Source organism: Oryzias melastigma, linkage group LG3 (assembly GCF_002922805.2).
Source record: "Oryzias melastigma strain HK-1 linkage group LG3, ASM292280v2, whole genome shotgun sequence".
Classification (NCBI taxonomy): domain Eukaryota; kingdom Metazoa; phylum Chordata; class Actinopteri; order Beloniformes; family Adrianichthyidae; genus Oryzias; species Oryzias melastigma.
Window position 1 is genome coordinate 9,893,076 of NC_050514.1, and position 21,883 is coordinate 9,914,958.

Consider the following 21,883-nt stretch of genomic DNA (forward strand, 5'->3'; position numbering starts at 1 on the left):
CTGTCCCTGAGCATTAGGGACAGTGGGAGTACTGGCCAGTCAAACACTCAAGACTCTACCATTCCTGAATATACCACCATAATGACAAACACAAGCCCAACTCACCTCCAAGGCCTCAGGCAAAGGAAACTCACCCTGAAACACAAAGAGGCACCCAACAACAATCAGCCCTAGCCACCAATGTCTCACTGTCAATATCAGACCCCGGAAAACACCTTGATGCCTTTCCCAAATGTGATGCTTTCAAATGGTACCAGATGCCCAAATGTTGTAGATCTTTAAAAATAAACAGATAAAAAAGACTAATTCTTCAGTACCTCCTCTTTAAAATTTCTCTTCTCGTGGCTGACTGTCCAATCGTACCACATCACAAATGGTAGCATTATTAGAGCCATGTCTTTTTGATCGTCAGGTAGGTTGATTCAACAAAAACTTCCTTTGGCATTTTATGGTCTACTGTGCCATTTCTAGCATGTTGTTGAGGTGGGCTGAGTAAACTTCAACATTCCCATCTTACTTTGAGAGTCATTTTTTCCATTCAGAATCTTATTTGTGAGTTTAGAGATTATCCATCCAGTGTATACATGTCTATGGCCGCTCCCACTGCATTCTTTACACTTCCTCCAAGTTCATCAGTCTAATTGTGCTGTACAGAATGCAGCATTTAAAAAAAAGGCATAAAAAGAAGTTGAGTAAGTATCTCAACAATTTTTTCTCAATTTGCCCATAAATCACCAGTCAGTCTGTTCCACTCTGCTTACAAAGGATTCTGTTAAAATGACTTGTCAGTTTTGAACCTAGCTCCGCTCTACTGAATCTGTCCTTCACCTTTCAAAGAAACTCATCTTTGAATTGGAATGTAACAGGAAGCAAAAAGAGGCACTTCCAGAATGAAGTGACAAAGCACTGTTTTTACAAGCACTGTGTCATGTCCATCAAGGCCAACACAGTTACATAGAAATACTTGAAACTTGGAGTGAAAAGTAGAACCAGATATCAAAAATTTCCCATGACAGATATACTGAAGGGCACCTGTTGAATGAAATGGAGGCAATAGATACTGCAATGCTCCAAGAAGAATTCATTTGTACACTCTGCATGAGAAAATGTCTCAACTATCCCTGAACTTTGTGTCAGAAAAGCTTTTACTTGGTTATCCACGACAAACAGTTTTGTTATGTCTGTACAAAGACATATAATTAAATTTGGTGGTTGAGAGGGTTTTGTGCACCTGTTTGTTAACAGTGGTTCAGACACAGGCTTGAACATGTTTGGAATGGATTTGAAAGAAAAAAAAATCTTCCATCTCATTTAACTGGTCTGTATTCAACACACTCTATTGCACCAAGGCAGACTATCCCAGCGGTCTAGCACAATAAAGATTATAGCTCAACATATAGTAAAACAGGGATATTATTTGTTGCCATTTCTTTTCAAAGGTAAATATATGATGGATGGAATAGTTATTCCGAAGGCATATATATTCTGTGCACATAAATCTTTTATTGCACATATAAGTAATGTTTCCTTTGAAAAACATAATTTTCCAACACAAAATATAGTTACTAGTGATCAGCAGAAAGAGGAACATGTTCAAGAAAAGTCCAAAGTAAAATTGTTCTCCATGCCCTTTTCTGTGCCCCAAAACTCTTTTAGAGGATGGTTGGGCAAAAAATATAGAAAAAAGGTTCAAAGTTGAACTATAAAAAACATTATGTGGCTCAACATTTTTTTTGTTTTATATATCAATAGTTAAGACAACACATAAGCGGAGGATTGGGGCTTTGGAAGAAAAGCTAATATGTTTTTGTGAGGCTTCTAAGACACTTAACTAATTGACAGAGACGGAAACATACAAACCCAGAGAGAACAGCTTGACATGGCTTAAGCCTGAGCCACTGCACAGCAGATTGTCTCCTCATCAGCAAAATCTTTGTGCTTCTGTTGCTCAACATGATTGACTGTGTGTGCACGCTACAGCTGATGTCAGCGGCAGCCCGCCCAAAGACAGTCAATAACTGGGCCCCCGTCCCACGCCACCCTCCCCCAGCATTTCTAATCTCTCCATCAAGATCCCATAACACAAAGAGTTCATGTTACACATCCACTTAAACTTTAGTAATGTGTTCTCGATTACTTGTCACAAAGAAACATGACCAACAGGTTTGAAGGAAACACGGCGACTTGATCACCAGAACAAAGAAAAAGCTGCCCTTTGTTGGTCTTGAATGAAAATCCAGTAACAGACATGGGGGGGTTAACATTGCTGAGATTACCTCAAAGCAGCTCCCATGGAGCCAGACATTAATCCTTAAAATGACACATCCCTGCACTGCCACTCGTTGTATAATCAGCACAAAAAACAGCACTTTTCTACAGAAGGAGACCACCAAAAGTCTAAGAACAGACCAAGATGTTGACAGTCTAAACCAAAATTCAAACTATCAACTCTCCAACTGTCAGGTGACTGCTTCCCGCCTGAGCTACGACAACTCCTGAAGAAATTAAATACAAACTATCCGTACAAACTAGCATAGTATGACTTCTTCTAAGTAACTATGGTATCATTTAAATGAAACCTTACATTTCCAGAAAAATGTAGGGCAATAGTGTGTAATTAAAAAGAAAAAAAGGTGGGTGGAAAAATGGGCATAACCTGATAATGACTCAAAAGCACTTGTACTTGGAACAGTTTCACTATCTTAATGTTTAGATTAACAAATTAAATATTTATCTGGTAAGATTTAAAGATTTCACAAGCGAAATGGTGTGCTTGTTTGAGCTTAGCACAACAAAGCACACTAGGTGAAAAAGAAATAATCTGTAAATCTTAAACTAGCTTTGCAATTTGCAGATTCTGACTTTAAGAAAGCACAGACAACCAAAAGAACAAAAGCAAATCAAAGTGCTCATTTTTATTGTTGTGAATTAGGGATGCGACAATTCTTGGTTTAAAATGAACAGTATGTTACGTAATTGAATCAAATTGTGGTTAAAGTCAATTATCGCATCCCCTCTGCTTACTAATATGCTTTTGTTGAAAGTTCAAACACCTGTGTTTTGCTACTTAAATGTGATGTTATTAATTTATTACATTACACCAGGCTTGGTATGAGCTAACTGAAGGTTTTTCTCCATTGTTACATGCTTAATAATTATATAAAAAATATATTTTTTCTGAAAATTTGTTTTTTTTTTTTCATTTTGTAATACAATCAAATCGAACTGAAACAAAACCATGACAAAAAAAAAAAAAAGTTTGAGGTTGCATCCCTATTGAAGATAAACATGACCCGAGATAGAAGGAAGACTAGGCATCAAAATATGTCTAGATGGGAACAAAAGTTGCAGCAGTACATAGAGAAAGCAAAAGCAAACGTTTAGGAATCTCCTCAAACTGGAACTTATAAAGAAAAAAGAAAACTGGGCTTAAGCTTCCTCTTAAATTGCTCAAGGGTTATTGCAGTCCTGACTGTTGGAGATGACCTGTTTAAAAGCCTCAAGGTTAAAACTGAGAGGACTAATAGTTTCAAAACAGTAAGGACAGAGTATCGGTACTGTGCTGCTTTCACACAGAACGCGATTCACGTGATAAATTTACATTCGCCATCTCGCCTTTGCTATGCGGCGAATTTGCGGCTCGGTGCCTGTAGTAGAATCTAATTCATTTTTCAGCTACATGTGGAGGAGCTACCAGCTAATGTAAGTGTCTGCATATCTCACTTCGTTAGCTCCCTGATCATGCTGACTCTCTTTTGCATTCTGCCTCTCATCATCCTCAGCTCCTATGACTCTGTTCTTCTCAGTCAGCCCGTCATCATCACTGTCATCACTGCACTCATCACAGGAGCTGGATTTCCTGGACTATTCTGTAGATTGCCTTATTCGTTGCTGGGTTTGAAGTCTACAAACTATGATTTGATAGTTATAAAAGTATCTCAAACTACAGCCAGTCAGCACAATAATGTAAATATTTTTAAAATATCCATTGATAGGTGTAAATATAACAATTATATGCTGACTTATAACAAAAACAGTCACAAGAAAAAAATGCCTCAAGGCCACCCACCACCACTACAAGATGCTTTGCACTGAACCACTGAAGAAATGATGTAGCACCTTTGAAATAGAACATGAGCTGAACAATGGAACCAAGAGAAGGGAAAAAAAGAGGAAAGTTAAGAAACAAAATGTCAAAAGTATTATCACTGACATTGACAAAAAAACAATGCATTCAAAAAAGACAAAAACAAAAGCACTCCACAGGTGTGGCCTTGTCTTGTTCTCCAGATGAGAACATTGAACAAGTAGAAACATTATCCAAAGTCTAAAATTCACAAACACAGCACATCAAATTTTTCCAAATGAATTTAACAATGTTGTTTTTTAAATTAACAGTTTTTAGCAAAGAAGTATGGAGGGAAAAAAGTTTCCGATTTCAACACTTGTTAACAAGGTCGTACTCCATTCAAAGAAAGACAATCTTTTTGGAAAATGTACATTTTTAAATTCAATTGAACAAGAGTTGGAAGCAATGCATCAAAGAGGAGATCAAGTTCTTATGCTTCCTTTGATGCATTTTCTAATATTTAGCCTGTAATTTTTGTTGATCCCAACTTTGAACTTCAATATTTTTGAGATAGACTATATTAGTTTCTTTGGACATTACTGTCACAAAATAAAGTTTAAGTGTAAGCTCAACAGTCCAAACCAGCAAGACAACTTAAACTATTATTTTTAATACTAATACTTTTGTTTCTTAGAAATCTAAAAAAAATGTTAAATAACTATACATGTATTTACTGTAGGCCTGTCCAATAAATCGCAAATTTAGGATCAGTGAGATATAAACCTGCATAAACAGCACATTGAAAAATACAGTGTTAACTGCAGTAAATGGTTCCCTTAAATATTTATACACACGCTAAAACAATATCATGACTGCTTGAAGTTTTTAACGCACTTGAAGAATCGGATGGAGCCCTTTTATGTTATACCTTCTCATGTAGATGCGACTAATTATTATTTATTTATGTTGACTTATGTAAAAAAAAAAAAAAAAAAAAAAATCGGTTGCCATGAAATGGCAATAATGTATTAGTTGTTTCTTTTGTTTCACATGTATTGCAAATCATGTCGTCATCTCAATACTGATCACATCGCCAGTTTTCCTCATATTGTGCAACCCTAATTCATTGAGCCACCACCACATGCAGTTGTGTTTCGATGTACAATAATACAGTTTCTAATCTTAAAGAAATCAACTTCTTAATTTTGTGTTTCTTATGGCGTGCTATTTTGAAAACAACAAGAATGTAACTTTTTGCAAATTGCTTGTAAGCCACTTTACAATAGCTTGTTCCAAATGGCAAACTCAAAAATCGACACTACACAGGTTTCTGCCATCACAACCACAGCCAATCAAGAAACTGTTAAAACAACTCAAAATCTTCAGTTGCAACAAGCCGCTTAACTAAAACTCTTAATAGCCAAATCAGAAATAGGAGAAAACTGCTGTGACACAAAGCTCAAAGCAGCATTTTTTTTCAACATCATAGTCTGATTAAAGCCTTAATAGAGGGATCAGTATTACATAGACTTAATTTTAAGCACGCTGTGGAGAGAATGATTTAAAGGCTTAATATCACGGCCACCGGGCAAAAAGAAAAAAAGGGCACAAAACAAATTCATTTGGTTGAATAGAGCCCTACTATTATTGAAAATCAAAGAATCCCATTCAGTCTTTTTTTTTTCTTTGGAAAATACCAGTCTGTCAGGATGCACATGATCTAAAGTCAAACAAGGAGGACAAACCTCAAACTTCAGCTAAACCTTTAAGTTTGCCTGCAGATATGCATTAAAATAGATACAAATGTAGTTATTCCAGATATCACTAAGAAAACTTTGAACAAATAAGAGTTTTATTTAAAGTTCCACTCCAATCATCTTGTGATATATTTAAAAAGAAACCTCAGTAGGGTTTCATTTATGATCATGCCATTTTGAGTCAAAATTTTAAAAACGTATTGTTTTATTTGCCTAAGTTGTGGACGAGTTCGCTGGCACGGAGAAACCCCATCCTCCCTTTCCGTCACCCATAACTGAGCTATTTTTCATGTACTCTCCCACTAACCGATACAACAAAAATGGTGAGCAAAATCAGAGCTATCCAGCCGTACAGTTTTGAGCCAGATGCCAGCTCGGATGAGGAAGACAAAGACGTACATGGATCTATTTCTCAGCAAGTAGATGCATCAGAATGGAGTGGAGCAGGGAGCTTGTGACTTGCCCTGCGTATTTTCTACAAAACACATTACCTTTATTAAACAGCATTTTTTCTGCTCCTGATTTACAGCAATTTGAATAAAGTACTCAGAAATGCAATTTCAAGCTTAATTTCCTTCATATGTGTCCTCCATCATCAGAATTATGCCACATGAACTTGTTAAAAACACAAAAAACAGGATTTTCAACAGAGTGTCTTTAAGGGGGAAATCTTGTAAAGAATGTCTTGGTGTGCGTTAGTTAGAAAATGTGTTTTACATGAGTGAGTGATACATTTTTGGAAACAGAAAGAAAGAACAGATGAACTGATCCACAATAAGCAGACATAGTAAATGTGATTTTATCGTTTCAAAAAGTAATAAGTTGTAGCATAAATAAAAAAAGAGAAACAAAAATCTTAAGGGTTTTAAGACACAATGAGAGACAAAAATGTTGGAAGAATGCTTGACTGAACACAACCAGACTTTAGATCCTAATCTACCAGCAGCCATGGTTCTCTGGCATGTTCTTTTCTTTCAATGTCACATTTGTTTTTAAGCTGATAAGGCATAGTTTGGTGTTCATAAGCCAGTTTTGATTTTGATAAGACGAAACAGAAAGTTTAAAATGTTATTAACAAACAAACAAAATCTGAATTTTGAACTGTTTTCATTATAAAGGGACTAGATGTACGGAGCTTTAGGTCTTGTATGCTTAAAGTAAACTGACAAAACTGTACTTTTAAAAACACATGTCCAACCAGGCAGAAATGAGTATGGGCTGCACTCTGCTCGGGTTTCCAGGAACTGTTCAGGGGAAGCCATGGAGGACAGGAAATGGGCAGAGCTGTCAAAACCCAAACTCATCATGTTGGCAGACGTAGAGCTCCCAGTTGGAGTTACGATGATGCCAAAAAAGACATCAACACGGCATCACGAGCCAAGCAAACCACCACTGTGCGACACAGGCCGGTAAAATGAAAAGCTTTCAAAGTACTGTTGTGAGACTGAACGTGAGGTGTCAAAGGGGTAGAGCGGCCAAACAATAAATAAATATTGCAGTTACATATGTAGATACCTCACAGATCTGTCTGTATACCGGGTCATGTTTTTTTAAGAAATAAAAGTTACACCTCAAATGAAAAACAAAGTAAATGTGTAGCAATAAACATAAAAGGCCAAGCAACATAATTAAAAACAGAATATAAGACATTAACACGGAAAGAAAGCTGACAAAGACCTGCAAACCTCAACCTGCATCTAATCTATAGCTGGTATTAGGGGAAAGTTCTGCAATACTGTGTTATTTTTTTTATTTTCTCCTTTGTTCTACTACCTGTAAACGTTTGATAGCATACTTAACATTCCTTGGCAGAGGTGAGCCAAGTCTTGCGGAAAACTCAAGTCTAAAGATGGCATATTGTTTTCCATTTTTTAAGAGTTACATAAAAACCAAAGTGCATGAAAAACTGAGATTAGAGTGGACAAAGTTTTCTGCTTCCTGTGGTTGAAAAACACTGATTTGTTCTCAAACTAAAAGCCAGATTCTCCTGAATTCCGTCTTGCCTCTCCCACTCCAAAAATGCTGAGGGTTTTTCTTATTATTAGTCAGTGAGTCCACCAGGAAGGGGTGAGCGTGCTCACCTCCCAGGGACTGCTGGAATGAGGAAAACGTTTAATCAAAACATTCGCCGCACAGCTTGATAGAGTTAACCTAATGTCTTTTATAGATGACAGTTCATGAACAAAATCAGTTTAAAAATTACACTGGATCAAGAGTGTTAACTTGGTATGCAAGAATACCAACTATTCCATATTTTTAGAAGTTAACAGGCATCAAATAAAAATCATCTTCCTTCACATATAAAATAAGGGTGTATAAAAATATCCTTCATTTTGTGCATTTTATTTGTGCCTTCACGTGGTGGACTTTTGTACAATACTGTTATAAATCCATTACGCAGATTGGTGTAAATGTCACTTTTGTTTCCTTCACACCAGCTTACCCAAAGCATTTCCTGAGGTTGCTTTTTAACAAATGGCACAGCGGTGTTTTAAGGGAAATGTTTTTGACACTTTTTCCCTTTTTTTCAAAGAGGCAAACCTTGCCTCTAGCTGAGAAAGCGGCTGGACCATCAATGAGGAGAAAATATCCCGAGAGCTTTTCTTTTCAGTCAACAACGCGGTGGGAAGATCCTATAGGCTTTGTGCCTTTCTCATGATAATTGCAGGCAGCTAAAAGCAGAGCCAAACGTCCATCCAATGCTCTGAATCGCAATGAATGAGTGCAGATGAGCAAAAATAAAGCAGGGCAACTCAACTTTTAGGAATTCACCGATTTCTATATGACCCAATTAAGAGTACAGTCAAATTTAGTGTACAAGGACCGACATTCCCAGGAGGATCTCTGTGTATCCATGGAGATTGAAGGGCTCGACAAACACTTAAGTACAACAAAGCATTGCTTTGACCTATAAATGAGTAAACATAAATCAGTTAACTGCAAACAGACACTAAGTTGAATTTTAGTAGCTGAAAAGTATGATCTGGGAGGAATTTTTGCAAGAAATTACAAATAAGTTCATTGTCATGCATTCTTTTTTGCATTTTTTTTTTTTTTTTTTTTACACTATGATAAAAAACAAAAATGGAAGTGCACTAATTTTTATTTTAATCTCACATACATAAATGCCACACATTAATATTATTTAATTAAGTGTTATAATAAAAAGGTGGCACTTTTTAAACTTTCACACAAAAGTAACTTCAGGTGAAAAAATAAAAAAGTACGACTTTGAGCAATAATCAGTTGCGATAACAACCAGGAGGGGCACTTTGCTGCATTGATTTGTGGGCTTGTTTTCCCCGCGTGTTAGTCAGTAACAAAAGTCTTGATTTGAGTCAATTACGTGAATAAGAAACACCTGCGTGAGAGAAGAAGGGCTGTTAGCCCGGTCGAGGTGGAGCTGCAGGTGCTCACAACAGTTTTCCTAAAGAATTATAACCACCGTGGGAACATGCCCGCGGTAAACGCAGAAACGAGGTCAGTCAGAACAGTAAACTTAGGGTTAAAGACAACTTCTACCAGCAGAAACACTTTTAAACATGGTGCTAGCTAATGAAGTATCAAAAACAGCGGTTTGGCAAAACTAGTAAACAAAATAACTTACTGAAATGGTGACTTCGTGCCTTTTCAATCGATTCTTGAGGCTCTTCATTCTGAAAAGCGTTAGCTCCCGATAATAAATATCCTTTAATTTGAAACAACTGTAAAAAATGTTAGAAATATACTACATTTAGTTAACAGAAAGTCTGAAAGATTCAACTTATCCTCGCTGTTGCGCCTAAAAACTAGTTTCACCTGACGCCTCTAACCGTAAACGCTGCACGCGCCTTGTTTGACAGCTCGGTGAGCCAATCCCGTTTGAATATGTGGAATCTCTGCCATTGGAGGTCCTGGGGGGCGGGACTTCCGGGTAAAAAAAAAACATGGGAAGAAGTTTGAGGAGTCCGGGAACTGGATAGGGAGAAACTGCGAGTGACGTCAGAATTACCTGATAAATCGAAACTCCTCATGACACCATAACAAAAGTGTTAGGGTGGAGGAGATTAAATCTTTATTTACAGTAAGCAGTAGCGCGCAGTGATACCAGAACATTTTAATAATTCTTTAAATGTGATTAAAACAATGTTTCAGTGGTCCCTGAACGCACCATGAGTTTGCCAATCAAACCAGGAATTTTAAATTAAAGCAGGAATAAAAATACCTAACATAAAGCATCGTTGTCATTCAAAAGTTAACATGAAGGTTACAAATATATTGCAGCATTAAAACGTTTGGTGTAAAACTAACAGAAGAAGAGATATAACACAACTGTGTCACCCATAGGATAAATCATTCAAATATTATTGTCTATAGTTCAATAGGGCTGTTTTTTTTTTTAATGTTCACATCGTTTTTGCTTTGTTTGTGAATTTTATATCTACTTGTTTGATCTTTTGTCATATGAAAAAAAAAATATATATATATATATTTTACTTTTTTGATAAAAAAATAAGACATTTACAACTTATAATTAAGTTTTGGACAAGTTAGGAAATTATTGTGCTACATAATTCTTAATGCATATGAATAAAAAGAAGCTGGGATTGTAGCTACTAAAAAGATGGATATCAAGAATTGTGTCACAAAAAGTAACAGTTTTAAACATAAGTTAATATAGCAAAGTGTAAAGAAGAAGAAAAAAAAGGTCAAAAAGTTCCCCAACTTCTAAGGGTTAACACAAAAAATTGCATATCCAATAGACTATTATTATTTTCAGATTCTCTAGAATATGCATATTCAAAGTCTGGCCTAGCCAAATGCATTCTAATGTCTTGTGGCCTGCTAGTTCCTATCATTAAATCAATAACATGCAGCCAACAGAACTGTCTAAAATAACAATTTCTTGGCAAAATTCTGTAAAAAGCCGATGTAAACATGAGGAAACACTGTTGCGGGACCCTTCTGTGACACTTTCCAGCTCATTTCTAAAATGTTTACTGGAAACAAAATGACCAGCGTTGTTTCTATGATCAAAACCACAATGTTCTGTACTTCATAAAGATAATAAAAAAAACGATTTGTGTTACTTCTTATTTACATGATTTACATTTAGAAGCTTACAGTAAGTATTTAATAATAAATGGCATCTAACATTGTGTGAGAACTGAGATTTAATGCTTATGAAGCTTTTTTCCAGACTTACTCTTTGTTTTATTTCTTGTCTTTAAATACAATAACAGTAATTTATGTAAAAACGGGATTAGACGTAGAGCAGTTCTGTCCCTTGTAAAGCATGAAAAGTATCTTTTTGCAAACAAAAAAAATAATTAAATATATAATTTGCATTTCATATTATTATAAGGTTTCAAACAATTCAAGCCAAAAAATTGACCTTCACACATTTTCACCTCACCAAATCGGAGCCTCTTTGCAAAATGTTTGGACATCCCTGCAATAGAATTACGAACATACACAATTTCTGAATGGAAGAAAGATCGCTGAAAAAAGCTGTGCCCCTCTGTTTTATAATAACACAAAAAAATATTGTTCTGTGTTCAACAAAGAAGGAAAAGCCTTATTAGAGAAAATAATTACACATTATACAAAAGCAAAGTTGTACTGTTATGCTTCATCACCAAAGAAGTCTGAGGGCAATATTTTCATTTTCAATGCTCCATAAATTAGATCTGTTCACACTCAGGACTAATAGTGTTAATTACTACATAAAATTTTCATGCAAAAGTTGGATAAAAAATAGAGGAGAATATTGAGATGAAAAAAAAAGAATTGTACCTTTTTATGTGTACTGTGTTATTTAAATCTAGCGTATTGGAACCAAATCCTGTTTAAGAACTGTATTTGCATCAGTTTTGAATAATGAGATCAAATATCTTCCTGGATTTTCAGAGCCCAGCAAGGAGCTTCAAATAATGCTTATTGGAATGTAACTTTTACAAAACTATACTAGAAATACTAACCAGAAAAAGGGGAGTTGGTTAAAATGATTGAATAAATTAGTAAAAAATTGTCATGCAAACTTCAAATTTGAGGGACTTGTTGTTAAAAAGGTGCTGACCTATTTATAAAATTTTCAATAAACAATGTTAAATAATAGAGATGTAAAAGACAGATACGTATAAAAAAAAAAAAAATCGACCGCACTGTGGGAGTAACAGCAGTATCGGTTAAAAACCATAGAGATTACGTTTGTAAAAAAAGTATAAAATCAATCGAAAAGTGAATAATCGGTTTCAGGTAAACTTTGAAAGTGCCAGTAAATAAAACATTAAAAAGCTTTTTAATTTATAGTTTTACACACCAAATGAATATATATCTAGCGTATGTATCCATTTATGTAATTAAAATAAATCAATCAATTGGACTTTATGTTATCACTACAAAGTTAGTTGTATCTTTTATGTATTGATTCGTGGACGATGTATTGAGATCTGTATCCATTCTTGTGTTTTTTAAGACACAACTATAAACAGGTTTTTGTTTTTGTCCCTTTTAACTGTTTGGCACTTCTCTAACTGAACATCTTCACTAATATTAGTTCTAGCCAAGTTTGGTGTCGAGTGTATTTATGTTTTAATATTGCATTCATAATCATTTATTCATTCTGACCTTGCAGTACGTACAGTATTTATGTTGTTTGTGCTGCACTGAAGGACACATTAAAGCGTCAGTGGCTCCCTCCAACGTGCGCGCTTGCAGGCGTTGTGGAGGCTTGTGTCACTAATTAAAAGACTTGAAATGATGTCTTTAGGTTGCAAAAATTATATTTCCCAGGAACCCCAACATGCATGAAAGATGTACTTCTTTGCTCAGTGATGCATCGAGAGAATTTGTACACAGAAAGTCCTTGATTTTGGATGCACTCAAGAACAGCAGGGAAGAGCTGTGAGACCCAATTAAACAGCAAGTACTTTTAACAGAATGCATGTTTGCAGAGCAATTATAACACCAAACAGTTTAAAGAAAGTCAAGAACAAAGTCGACAAAACAATACATATAACCCTGTGTAGAAATGCTTTTTCTTTTCTTTTACAAATTGATACAAACACACAAATTACAAATAGAAGTTATTGGCTGACCTTGAGGCGCAGCATCAAATTGCACCTCATGAGGCAGAAATAAACCACAAATAAACACATGCAACAGTAACAAGCACCTCAGCTGGAATGCAGATTTACACAAGAGAGCCAATTGTGGAGATGATGCGTCACTTCTTTTTGAATAAATATGTATAAATAAAAAGTGGAGAAAAAATAGAAAATTGATAAAGATTTTACAACTTTTTTTCTTCTTGTTGTTGTTGAGGCCTGACACGCTCCTGAGACCTCCATGACGGAAGTGTATCAGTTCAAGTCTGGAAGTGTAGTGATGGATATTTTACATGTGACCTAAAAAGGTGCTCATGTGTGCGTCTCCGAGTGTTGCGTGTCTGAGAGCTTTCACACAGCTTTGCGGTGGTACTCTGGGGGCGCCACCTCATAGTCAGTGGTGATGAAGAGGGTGGCTGAATTCTTCACCAAGTACCTGGAGAGAGAGCAGAGCAGACTGTCACCATCAAACGAAACGAAAACAGACGCAGGCTGCAGAAAGTGAAACCAATCAACAAAACTTCCAACCCAGCTCACAATGCAAATGCCAACAAATGCCCCGATAGTTAGAGCAGTTTGAGCGGAATGAGGAGATAATGCGAGATAAAGAATCCTGCGCGTGTGCAGGGCACAAATACAGACAGCTAGCTTTTGCAATATTAAAAATAACATCAAAGTTTTTGGAGGTTGCTCAGTCATCCGTCTTAGTTTTCAAAGGAAAATGAATTACCGAAATGAAACCAAATTATTTTGTTTACCGACAAAACATTCAGGCCAAACATCCATCACTCACCCGACTGAGCTTTTTTTTTTTTTTTTAAACGTTGCTCAGGCTTCGCAATCGCAAAAATTGCTGCAATTTTTGACGTAATCTTTACATTAAGATGGAATCACTTCAAGAAAGTGAAAAGTTGTTGTAACTTGCATTTGTGAAAAGTACGCATGTCTAAAGATGCAAATGAGTCCAAGTTTGCAAGATGGTGCAATCTGCTGCATCTGGCTGACAGGAAACAAGCCCCAAGCAAGAGCGCTGTCACTTCAAACAGCGCAAGCCATCCATCTCCCCAGGGAAACACACAGGGTGAGATGTGCACAATCAACAAAGTCATGTTTTGGTTTGTTTTTGTCAGATTTATTCAATCAACTGTATGTAATTTCTTTATAATACCATAACGATCTTCTTACCTACAAGCTTGTTATGGCCTCCCAGTTCAAGTCAACGTGGATTGATGCTCTCCACAAACATTTGTGTGATAAAACTTACTTATATTTAGCCGACACTTTTCTCTAAAGTGACATACGTGACCGGCAGAGCAAGTAAAAGGTGAGGCAGTAGTCTCAGTTAAGCAGGAAATGTCATCAAGTAGATAGAATTACTTTTTCTTTTGGGTTTAAATTTCATTTCACTGAAATAGTGTTGTTTTTATTCAAAATGATGATAAAATATAATTAAAAGGCTTCTTTGGAAGCATTGAAGCAAACACAGATATAAGAGTGCCTGCAGAGGCAACGTCCACAACTGCTAACTCTTTATATACAAATACTACACTTTGAATTAATACAATATACTGCTCAGTTGTTAAGATTACTTCTCTGGATAGATGAATATCAAAAACAAACTAGGAAAGTTGCATTAGCTGTGATAATGCGAGTGTGAATGCGTCTTGCTGAACATGCAGCTGAAGATGCTGAAGCTGTTTACTTAAATGACTGAATAATTTCCTGAACATGCTGAACGTTTTGATGCCAATATTGCAAAGGTTTTAAAACTTCACAAAGAATTTGAAGACATTTTCTGAAAATAAATAACTAAAGAAATCTCAACAATTTAAAAAAGCATAACATATATGAATACCAAAAGTACAAGCATGAAAGTCATGAACGTGTTTTGATAGTATTATTGCATATATTTCAAAAGTGCATAAAGAATTCAAAACATTTTTTGAAATATAAAAAAAAATGCGTAAAAGGAATGAATAACAAAAGTGCTAGCAGTATTGTCCTGAACATGCTGAACGTTTTGATACCAACATTGCACAAAAATAAAAAAATGTTTTGGGGAAAAAAAAAAAAATCACAAAAGTTTTGAAAAATTTTAAAATGTGTGCAAAGAATGAATATCAAAAGTACAAGCATAAATACCCTCAACGGGCTGAACGTTTTTATATCAATCTCGCAGAATTTGCAGAAAATGCACAAAGAATTTAAAGAATTTCTTGGAAAATCGTAAAAATTGGGTAAAGTTTTTAAATGTGTAAAAGAAAGGAATACCAAAAGTACAAGAAGGAACATACTGAACGTCCTGAATACTTTGATATCAAGATGGAATCGCTGAAAGTGTGATTGAGTTTTTACGTGCTGAAAAACATTCGGAAAGGAGCAGGAGAATCACAGCATTCACAGAATTAATCCAATATACTAAACACATTGTTTTAGCTGGAGGTTGAGACCTGAAGAGGGTAAAAAAGATAACATGATAGTATGCCAAAAGTCAGAGCTAAGAATAAAAAATCCTGAAAAGGCTGTAAAATGAGGCATAAAGGCCAAAATGTCAAAACCTCAAAGAAACAGGACAGAAAAAATAAAATAACTGTCCTAAAACCAGACATGAAAAAAGAGACAACAAACTGAAATCTTTCTACTGAAGGAAATAGGAGATAAAGAAAGGCCAAAACACAGACGGAGAGCACCTGGGTAAAGAGGAGCTTCTGTCAGAGACTGTGAGGGTTGGAAAAAATACGATTTAAACGACTCAGTTACTGGTTATGTTGGTAGTATTAGGGAAGGAGCCAGAAGGAAATTATTTTAGAGTAAAAAAATATATATATATTGTTGAGCTACAATTAGGGAAACGATAAAGCAAACTTGCATAGCTTGTATATTTTCCCCCCAAAGGGTAAAATCTTTAACCCATCGATGCTTTTAAATATGAGAATACTGATGTGGAATGAAAAACGCTAAAGTTTATTAGTGACGCCTATGCTTGCTGGAATTTAGACTGAGGCAACAAAGTACTCAAAGTTGTTTGTGGGCAAGAATTTCATACATTTTCTCACATTATTGAGTGATTCCATCATTTCCTCATTTTACCCTGAAGCTTGCCTCTATTTACCCTTAATTACAACGATTTCAGTTTCAGAAAAAAGCTTAATAAAGTCAGAAAATTGAGCTGTTAAACCACAGAGTTTGCATTCTACCAAAGGCACCCAAATTCTTTGCTGTATTTTCGGCGTGACGTGCAGTCAGTGTGTGCAAAAATACTTTCCAGAGCAGAAAATCGATTTCATGGCCTGACTTTTAAGTATTTGCATCAAGCCAGGCGGCACTAACGTGAAAGCGGATGGGACAGAATGTTTTAAGAATCAGTCAAACATGACATGGAGTCTCTGGTGGCGTGCTGGGAGTTGAAGCTTACTTGAGGAAATCTTGGAGGTAACTGAGGAGCAAAGCCAGACTCTTCTCATCCAACAGAGTGTAGGCCAGCATGGCTCCAATGCGAACTGTTGAGAGACGACATCATACAAGCAGAGCATTGAATGATTACAGCCAACATTATTTTAACTCTTTATAACCATTTGTATCATATACACAGACATTTCTGACACCCCTATCTCAGCATGATCCAAAACGTCCTTAAAATCCCATTGAATATAACTTAGTGCATGTTTTCTGCCCTGTAGTTCATCTTAATTCCACTAGGGGCAGTAGAAGGGATTTTCCACTCATTTCAAAATGGCTGCCTCCATGAAATCTTAAACACCTTTAACGGGAAAAGTTTTGATAATTTTCAAAACTTTATGATGAGAATAAGTCATTTTTTATTTAAAGTCCCGATATTAGGATTTTTTTTAATAATAATAATAAAAAAACATTCTCAGTAGTGTTTTAATTATGATGATGAAGTTTTTGACCAAAATCCCACAACATAAATGTCTTAAAAAGCCATTTTCATGTTGATCTGAAGCCTCCGTTTCCAAAATCTCCTCTGATGGGCGCGGCTTTTGGAGCTGAGCCGCATTAAACCCACACAAAAAAATCCAGTGACGGCTGATTGCCATCTTCTCTTCTACAGAACCTGAACTAGACACAGATGAGGGTTTAGTGCATGTGCAGCAGAGCTGTTGATCGAAAGAAGATCAGTCATTCAAACAGAGTCTGTCCAAGACAGTTTGATTGATTTAAAGGGAATAATATTCAGAAATGCAAAAACTAAATTACATTTATTCACTTTCATAAGAAAAGTAACACACATACATGTTAAAAACTCAAAAACATGATTTTCATCAGAGGGGTACTTTAAATTACTATTTGCTTTATGCATAAAAAAGCTAAATTAGTTGATGATTAATTCTTTATATTAAAGCTATACGATGCTAAAAACCTGTGGATCAAATTTGAGACCGCAGGTAAAAAAACACGTTTTTTTTTTCCTAAACAACTTTGTGCACAAAAGTATGATTTGGTCATTTGTCTCATAAAAATAATAGTTTTGTTTTTGGGTGGATTTCATCTTGATTAAAAAAAAAGTTTAGAATTTTCTGTTAATTCTTTGATGTGGTGGGATTTATAGGGAGAACATATCTGAGAGAATAACTGATTATTTTAATGTTTTAGGTTTTTTGTGATTTTTTTAACCAGCATCTAATAAGCTAATTAGTATTAGAATTAAAAAATATAAATTTTTGTATGACCTGACATAAACTATGGCAAAAGCTCATGCTGTGTTCAAACTACAAAGTTCTGAGCTGAGATACAAACCTCTATAAAGAGGCAAAGCGAACATATAATTAAAAGTACAACTTTGTAATCAGGCTTCTGTGTTAAAACATACTGCATTCTTTTTCATCTCAGTGAATCCCTTCAATACAGCAGAAATCAAAAAGACCAAATGATTTTCCATCAGGGGTTTCTGAAGCGATGCATTTAGACAGAAGCGTATGCTGAGCTTTTTCAAATCGTTTCTCATCTCTGGGATCACAATAACACCAGCATATTAACTTGCTCAGAGATGAGTTTTCGGCCCCTGCACAGACACGTTTCATCTTGGAGAAAAGGTTTACGCAACTAAACTTTATCAAGTGAAGCGTTTAAGTGACTGCAAATGAAGTCTGGGTCATTGTTTGATATGCTAAGCTTCATGGGAGGTAATCTGAGCCTTTGTGTTTGCTGGCGCCTCTGAAGGGCCTCGCAGCAGTCAAGTTCCTGCAAAAAACATTTGACAAATTGTTTCAAATGGCAAAATGAGACTCCGCATGCCTAAAAATCCAATTAAAGAGACAAGATTGGTGGAAAAAAAAAAGAAAACAAGGCCTGTATGTGCACTGAATACACTACAGCAGTTATTTATGACACGTTTCTCCCACAAACCCACCGAACAGCCGCAGCAGGTGCGGGGCTCCGTACACCTGAGACATGGGCGTGTCCGGGTGCTCGGCCAGGATCTCGGCGTACTGCGGTCGCTCAAACTTGTAGAGCAGCTGCGTACCGAGCATGACGTTGAAGTACTCTCGAATTCCCGCCACCACTTCATTAACTGCGTACTCTCTGAGAAAACAGAAGATCATTTCTACTGTGAGCATCGTCCGTCGTCCTGGTTTCTTTCCTTTTAACCTTAGAGCATGGACGAAAACGGCCTGTTTCTCATTTTCTGAGACCATTAAAGAATCTGTTTGGATTTCATGCCAAAAAGGCTCTGGGTGTTTGCTTACTTGTTATCCGAGTTTCCTTTTGACTTTTTGTAGTTCGCATAGTCCTCCAAGACCATATCGACACTCTTCTTGGCAGGAAGATGAAATAACTTTAAGCAGAAAAAGAAGGAGAGAAAAAAAAATATTTTCTCTTCATCTGAAACTTGCAAGCTTATGATTATGCTAAACTGGTTCCATATTGCCAGGCTTCAAATCTTAGATCTCATGTGCATTGCTTTGAAATCCCCCAGACAATTCATCACAATCATTAATACTTTATTGATATATGGAGAGAAACTGAATAGAGTTCAGTAGAATCTGGTTCATGTTCTGCCGACAGGAAAACGTTTGTTCTTGAACGCAAACCCAAAAGTCATGCCATTCATACGTCACTACCACATCCGAGTCCCGGATTGTTTAAAGTTTGACCTGGTTTAAGTACACCTGTTCAATGGCCACGCATTATGAACATAGAACCTGTCATAAAAACTTGTGTAGCTGCGTGTGAACGCGGAGGACTGAAACACACGTTTACATAGACTTCATTGGAAGTGGTTGCTTGAACGCTCTTCAGCATGATCCAAACTTTCCCTACAAACTGAGGGCGGTGTGAGCGTAGCTTAATGATACAGGAAATATAGCGACAGCACAGCAGCAGAAACGGTTGTTTTGAGTTGGTTGAAGATAGAGAACACGTTGGATACATCTGAGCTTGATTTAATGATACTAAATTTAGTCAGTGAGTATATTTAAAAAAGTCAGTTTATTATAAATCTCTGTACAGCATTCGCCTTTTAACGTTAATTAAAGTGATTGACTGATCGATCACATTAGATTTGTTGCAGAACTTAGACAGAAGATCAACAGTCAAGAACTGAAAGGGCTGTAAAAAGTATCCAAATACTCGGATATCCACAATCTGTTGCTGAAAAAACGATTATGAATATTTGTGATATCCAAGTTGCTGATTTGCAATCTGTATAAATATAGTATAGTACAGTTAAAAAAAAAAAAAACATTTTAGGCAATGTAATTAATGCTCTAAAACTGCACAACAATGTTGGATTTTAAGTTCATAAACTGAAAAAAGAAAAAAGTTGGAGGAGATTTTTCAAAGTAAAACTGCTGAAGTTCAGTTTATTGAAATAAATTCTAAAAAAAACTCATTTTTTAATATAGTTGTCAATTTGTTTAAAAATGTATAATCAATATGAATCTCCTGATCAGTCATGTGACCATCTACTAGCATGGTGGTGGAGAAGTCGTACAGGAACACGTCTCTAAAATATTCACCTCAAATGCAAACGTTTTTTTATACAGTATTTCCACTAAAAATAAAAATAAAAAATGTGTGAAATATGTATGTTGGAAACCCTTTTCCATTTAGATGAAAAGTGTTTTGCATGTTCCACTTTTATTGCGGTGTTGCTGTGTTTTCCTTTACTACATTCTTATCTATCTACTGGAGCTGTAATCAGGAAAACTTCAGGATTGTCTTTAAATGATACAAAGTTACAGTGACTTTTATGTTTTGTTCACTGCTGAAGTTAACAGAAAAACCTTTGAGTGTAACATTGCTTAAAAAGATAAACTTTATCTGAAAATCTTCTTTTGTTTTTTTCTGCTATGTTTCGTTTAACCCTATTTTCTGTTCTAAATAAATGTATAAATGATGGTAAATAAATACACATTATTTTAATTTTCAAGGATCAAGTTAGAAGACACACATATAGCAACCACTCATATAGAATGTATCGACCGGTATGAGTCATGGTTTGATCTGTGAATTGTTAGTCTTGACTCGTGAATTGAAGCCGATCGCAGCCTAGGTAACGATCCACAGTCCTATTATAAAAGAAGCCCATTTAAACTACGTTTTTTTTATCTGGTATTCTGTGTGTGAGAAAAAAAAGCCTGGTTTCTCAAGAGTTTTAACTCCTGCAGTAAATTCAGAAACTGCTCGGTCATCTCAGCTCGTTAACAGCAAAGAAGAAATCTGCAGAAAGAAACTCTTTTTTCATCAACTCTCCGCATCAACTTTGTGCTACTTTCACAGCACTTTACTTTTACTTCAGCTCTCACCTGCTTCTGCCGTGTGATGAGGTCCCAGTCGTCCACCAGCCACGGCTTCAGTTCCTCAGGAATCTTCACCTTCACCTCCACCCGGTTGGTGAACATCTCCTCCTTTGAAACACATTTTAATCGGATCAATATTTTTGTTTCATTCCGTTTTTTTAAAGATCTCCACAAATTCATTGTCTTCAAATTTGAGTATCAAAGGTTATAATGAACCCAACATAAACATCTTTTCTAAAATCCAGCCAGCACTTGTGTCTGCTCTGAATATGACAGAAGCTAAATGAAGCAGCCATTAATGAGATTTACAAACCATGACATTCTCTCATTAAGCTCTTGATCTAAATTAAGTTTTTTCATAACATTTCTAGATTTTTGTGATTTCAAGTTTTTTCCATAATGTTAACTAAAAGTCCAGCCGTTAAATCTCTGGTGTGATGAATTCTGACTCGGTTTCAGGGAAGGCTGGGCAGCAGTGAAGGTGCTGGTTCAATGCCGCTCATCACTCCTGAGAGGGCTGTGCCGGTAGCCGTGGGAACATGATAAAAAAAACACCCCAAAAATATTTTATAAATGTTAAATGTCAAATGAAGTAAAAATCTAATTTCCTTGAAGCTTCTGAGTCAACACAGCTGGAGACAGCCAGCATTTCCCTTTCTTTCCCCGTTACGCTAAGGGGAAGAGAGAAAAATAAACATTGTTGAACAATCTAGAAAAAAAAAGAAAAGTAGAATAAAAATGTTGCATACAGAAAAAAACTAATGTTGTTGTATACAGAGGACATTTAAAGCTGCATTTAAAAATGCATTCAAGTCACCACTTTCAATAAAAAGTCAATGTAAACACGCATTTTAGGCTTCAGCATTCAAAATTCATGAAAATTTTACCCAACAACCCTTTTCATGCTCTACATACAAAAGGAGTGAGCGCTGAACACCAGTTGCAAGTTAAATTGGATTCAACTTTGACCACTCAGGGACTCAGATTTGATCTCGACATATGGATGGCGTCCCCTGTGATTTACAGAAGTGCTAACCCTTTGAAAATTGATCATGGTGGAGAAATTAATTACTGCGGTTTGTGCGCGGCTGGAATTATATATCACCAAGTCTTTCATATATCAATTATGAAGAAAAAACCTGGAGGAAAATTCACCACTTTGACATTTCACACCACATGTAGGCACTAGTAAAAAAGTAGAAAAAG

At 35.9% G+C, this 21,883-nt stretch overlaps 2 protein-coding genes across 5 annotated transcripts in view; both read right to left on the reverse strand.

The window, feature by feature from the left end:
• uacab (uveal autoantigen with coiled-coil domains and ankyrin repeats b) overlaps positions 1 to 9,708 on the reverse strand; it is a 41,889-nt gene extending 32,181 nt beyond the window's left edge. The window contains exons 1-2 of the mRNA XM_036217379.1: positions 9,625 to 9,708; positions 9,434 to 9,530 (exon numbers count right to left, since the gene is read on the reverse strand). Coding sequence (XP_036073272.1) covers positions 9,434 to 9,481 — 48 coding nt within the window. The 5' untranslated portion in view covers positions 9,482 to 9,530; positions 9,625 to 9,708. The remainder of the gene's footprint in view (positions 1 to 9,433; positions 9,531 to 9,624) is intronic.
• A 2,864-nt stretch (positions 9,709 to 12,572) lies between these two features.
• Positions 12,573 to 21,883, reverse strand: part of LOC112160465 (mortality factor 4-like protein 1) — a 15,412-nt gene continuing 6,101 nt past the window's right edge. For all 4 annotated transcript variants that reach the window (XM_024294985.2, XM_024294986.2, XM_024294983.2 and 1 more), the window contains 5 exons: positions 20,684 to 20,785; positions 18,623 to 18,711; positions 18,286 to 18,458; positions 16,330 to 16,414; positions 12,573 to 13,350 (listed from right to left, as the gene is read on the reverse strand). In XM_024294985.2, coding sequence (XP_024150753.1) covers positions 13,266 to 13,350; positions 16,330 to 16,414; positions 18,286 to 18,458; positions 18,623 to 18,711; positions 20,684 to 20,785 — 534 coding nt within the window. In that variant the 3' untranslated portion in view covers positions 12,573 to 13,265. The remainder of the gene's footprint in view (positions 13,351 to 16,329; positions 16,415 to 18,285; positions 18,459 to 18,622; positions 18,712 to 20,683; positions 20,786 to 21,883) is intronic.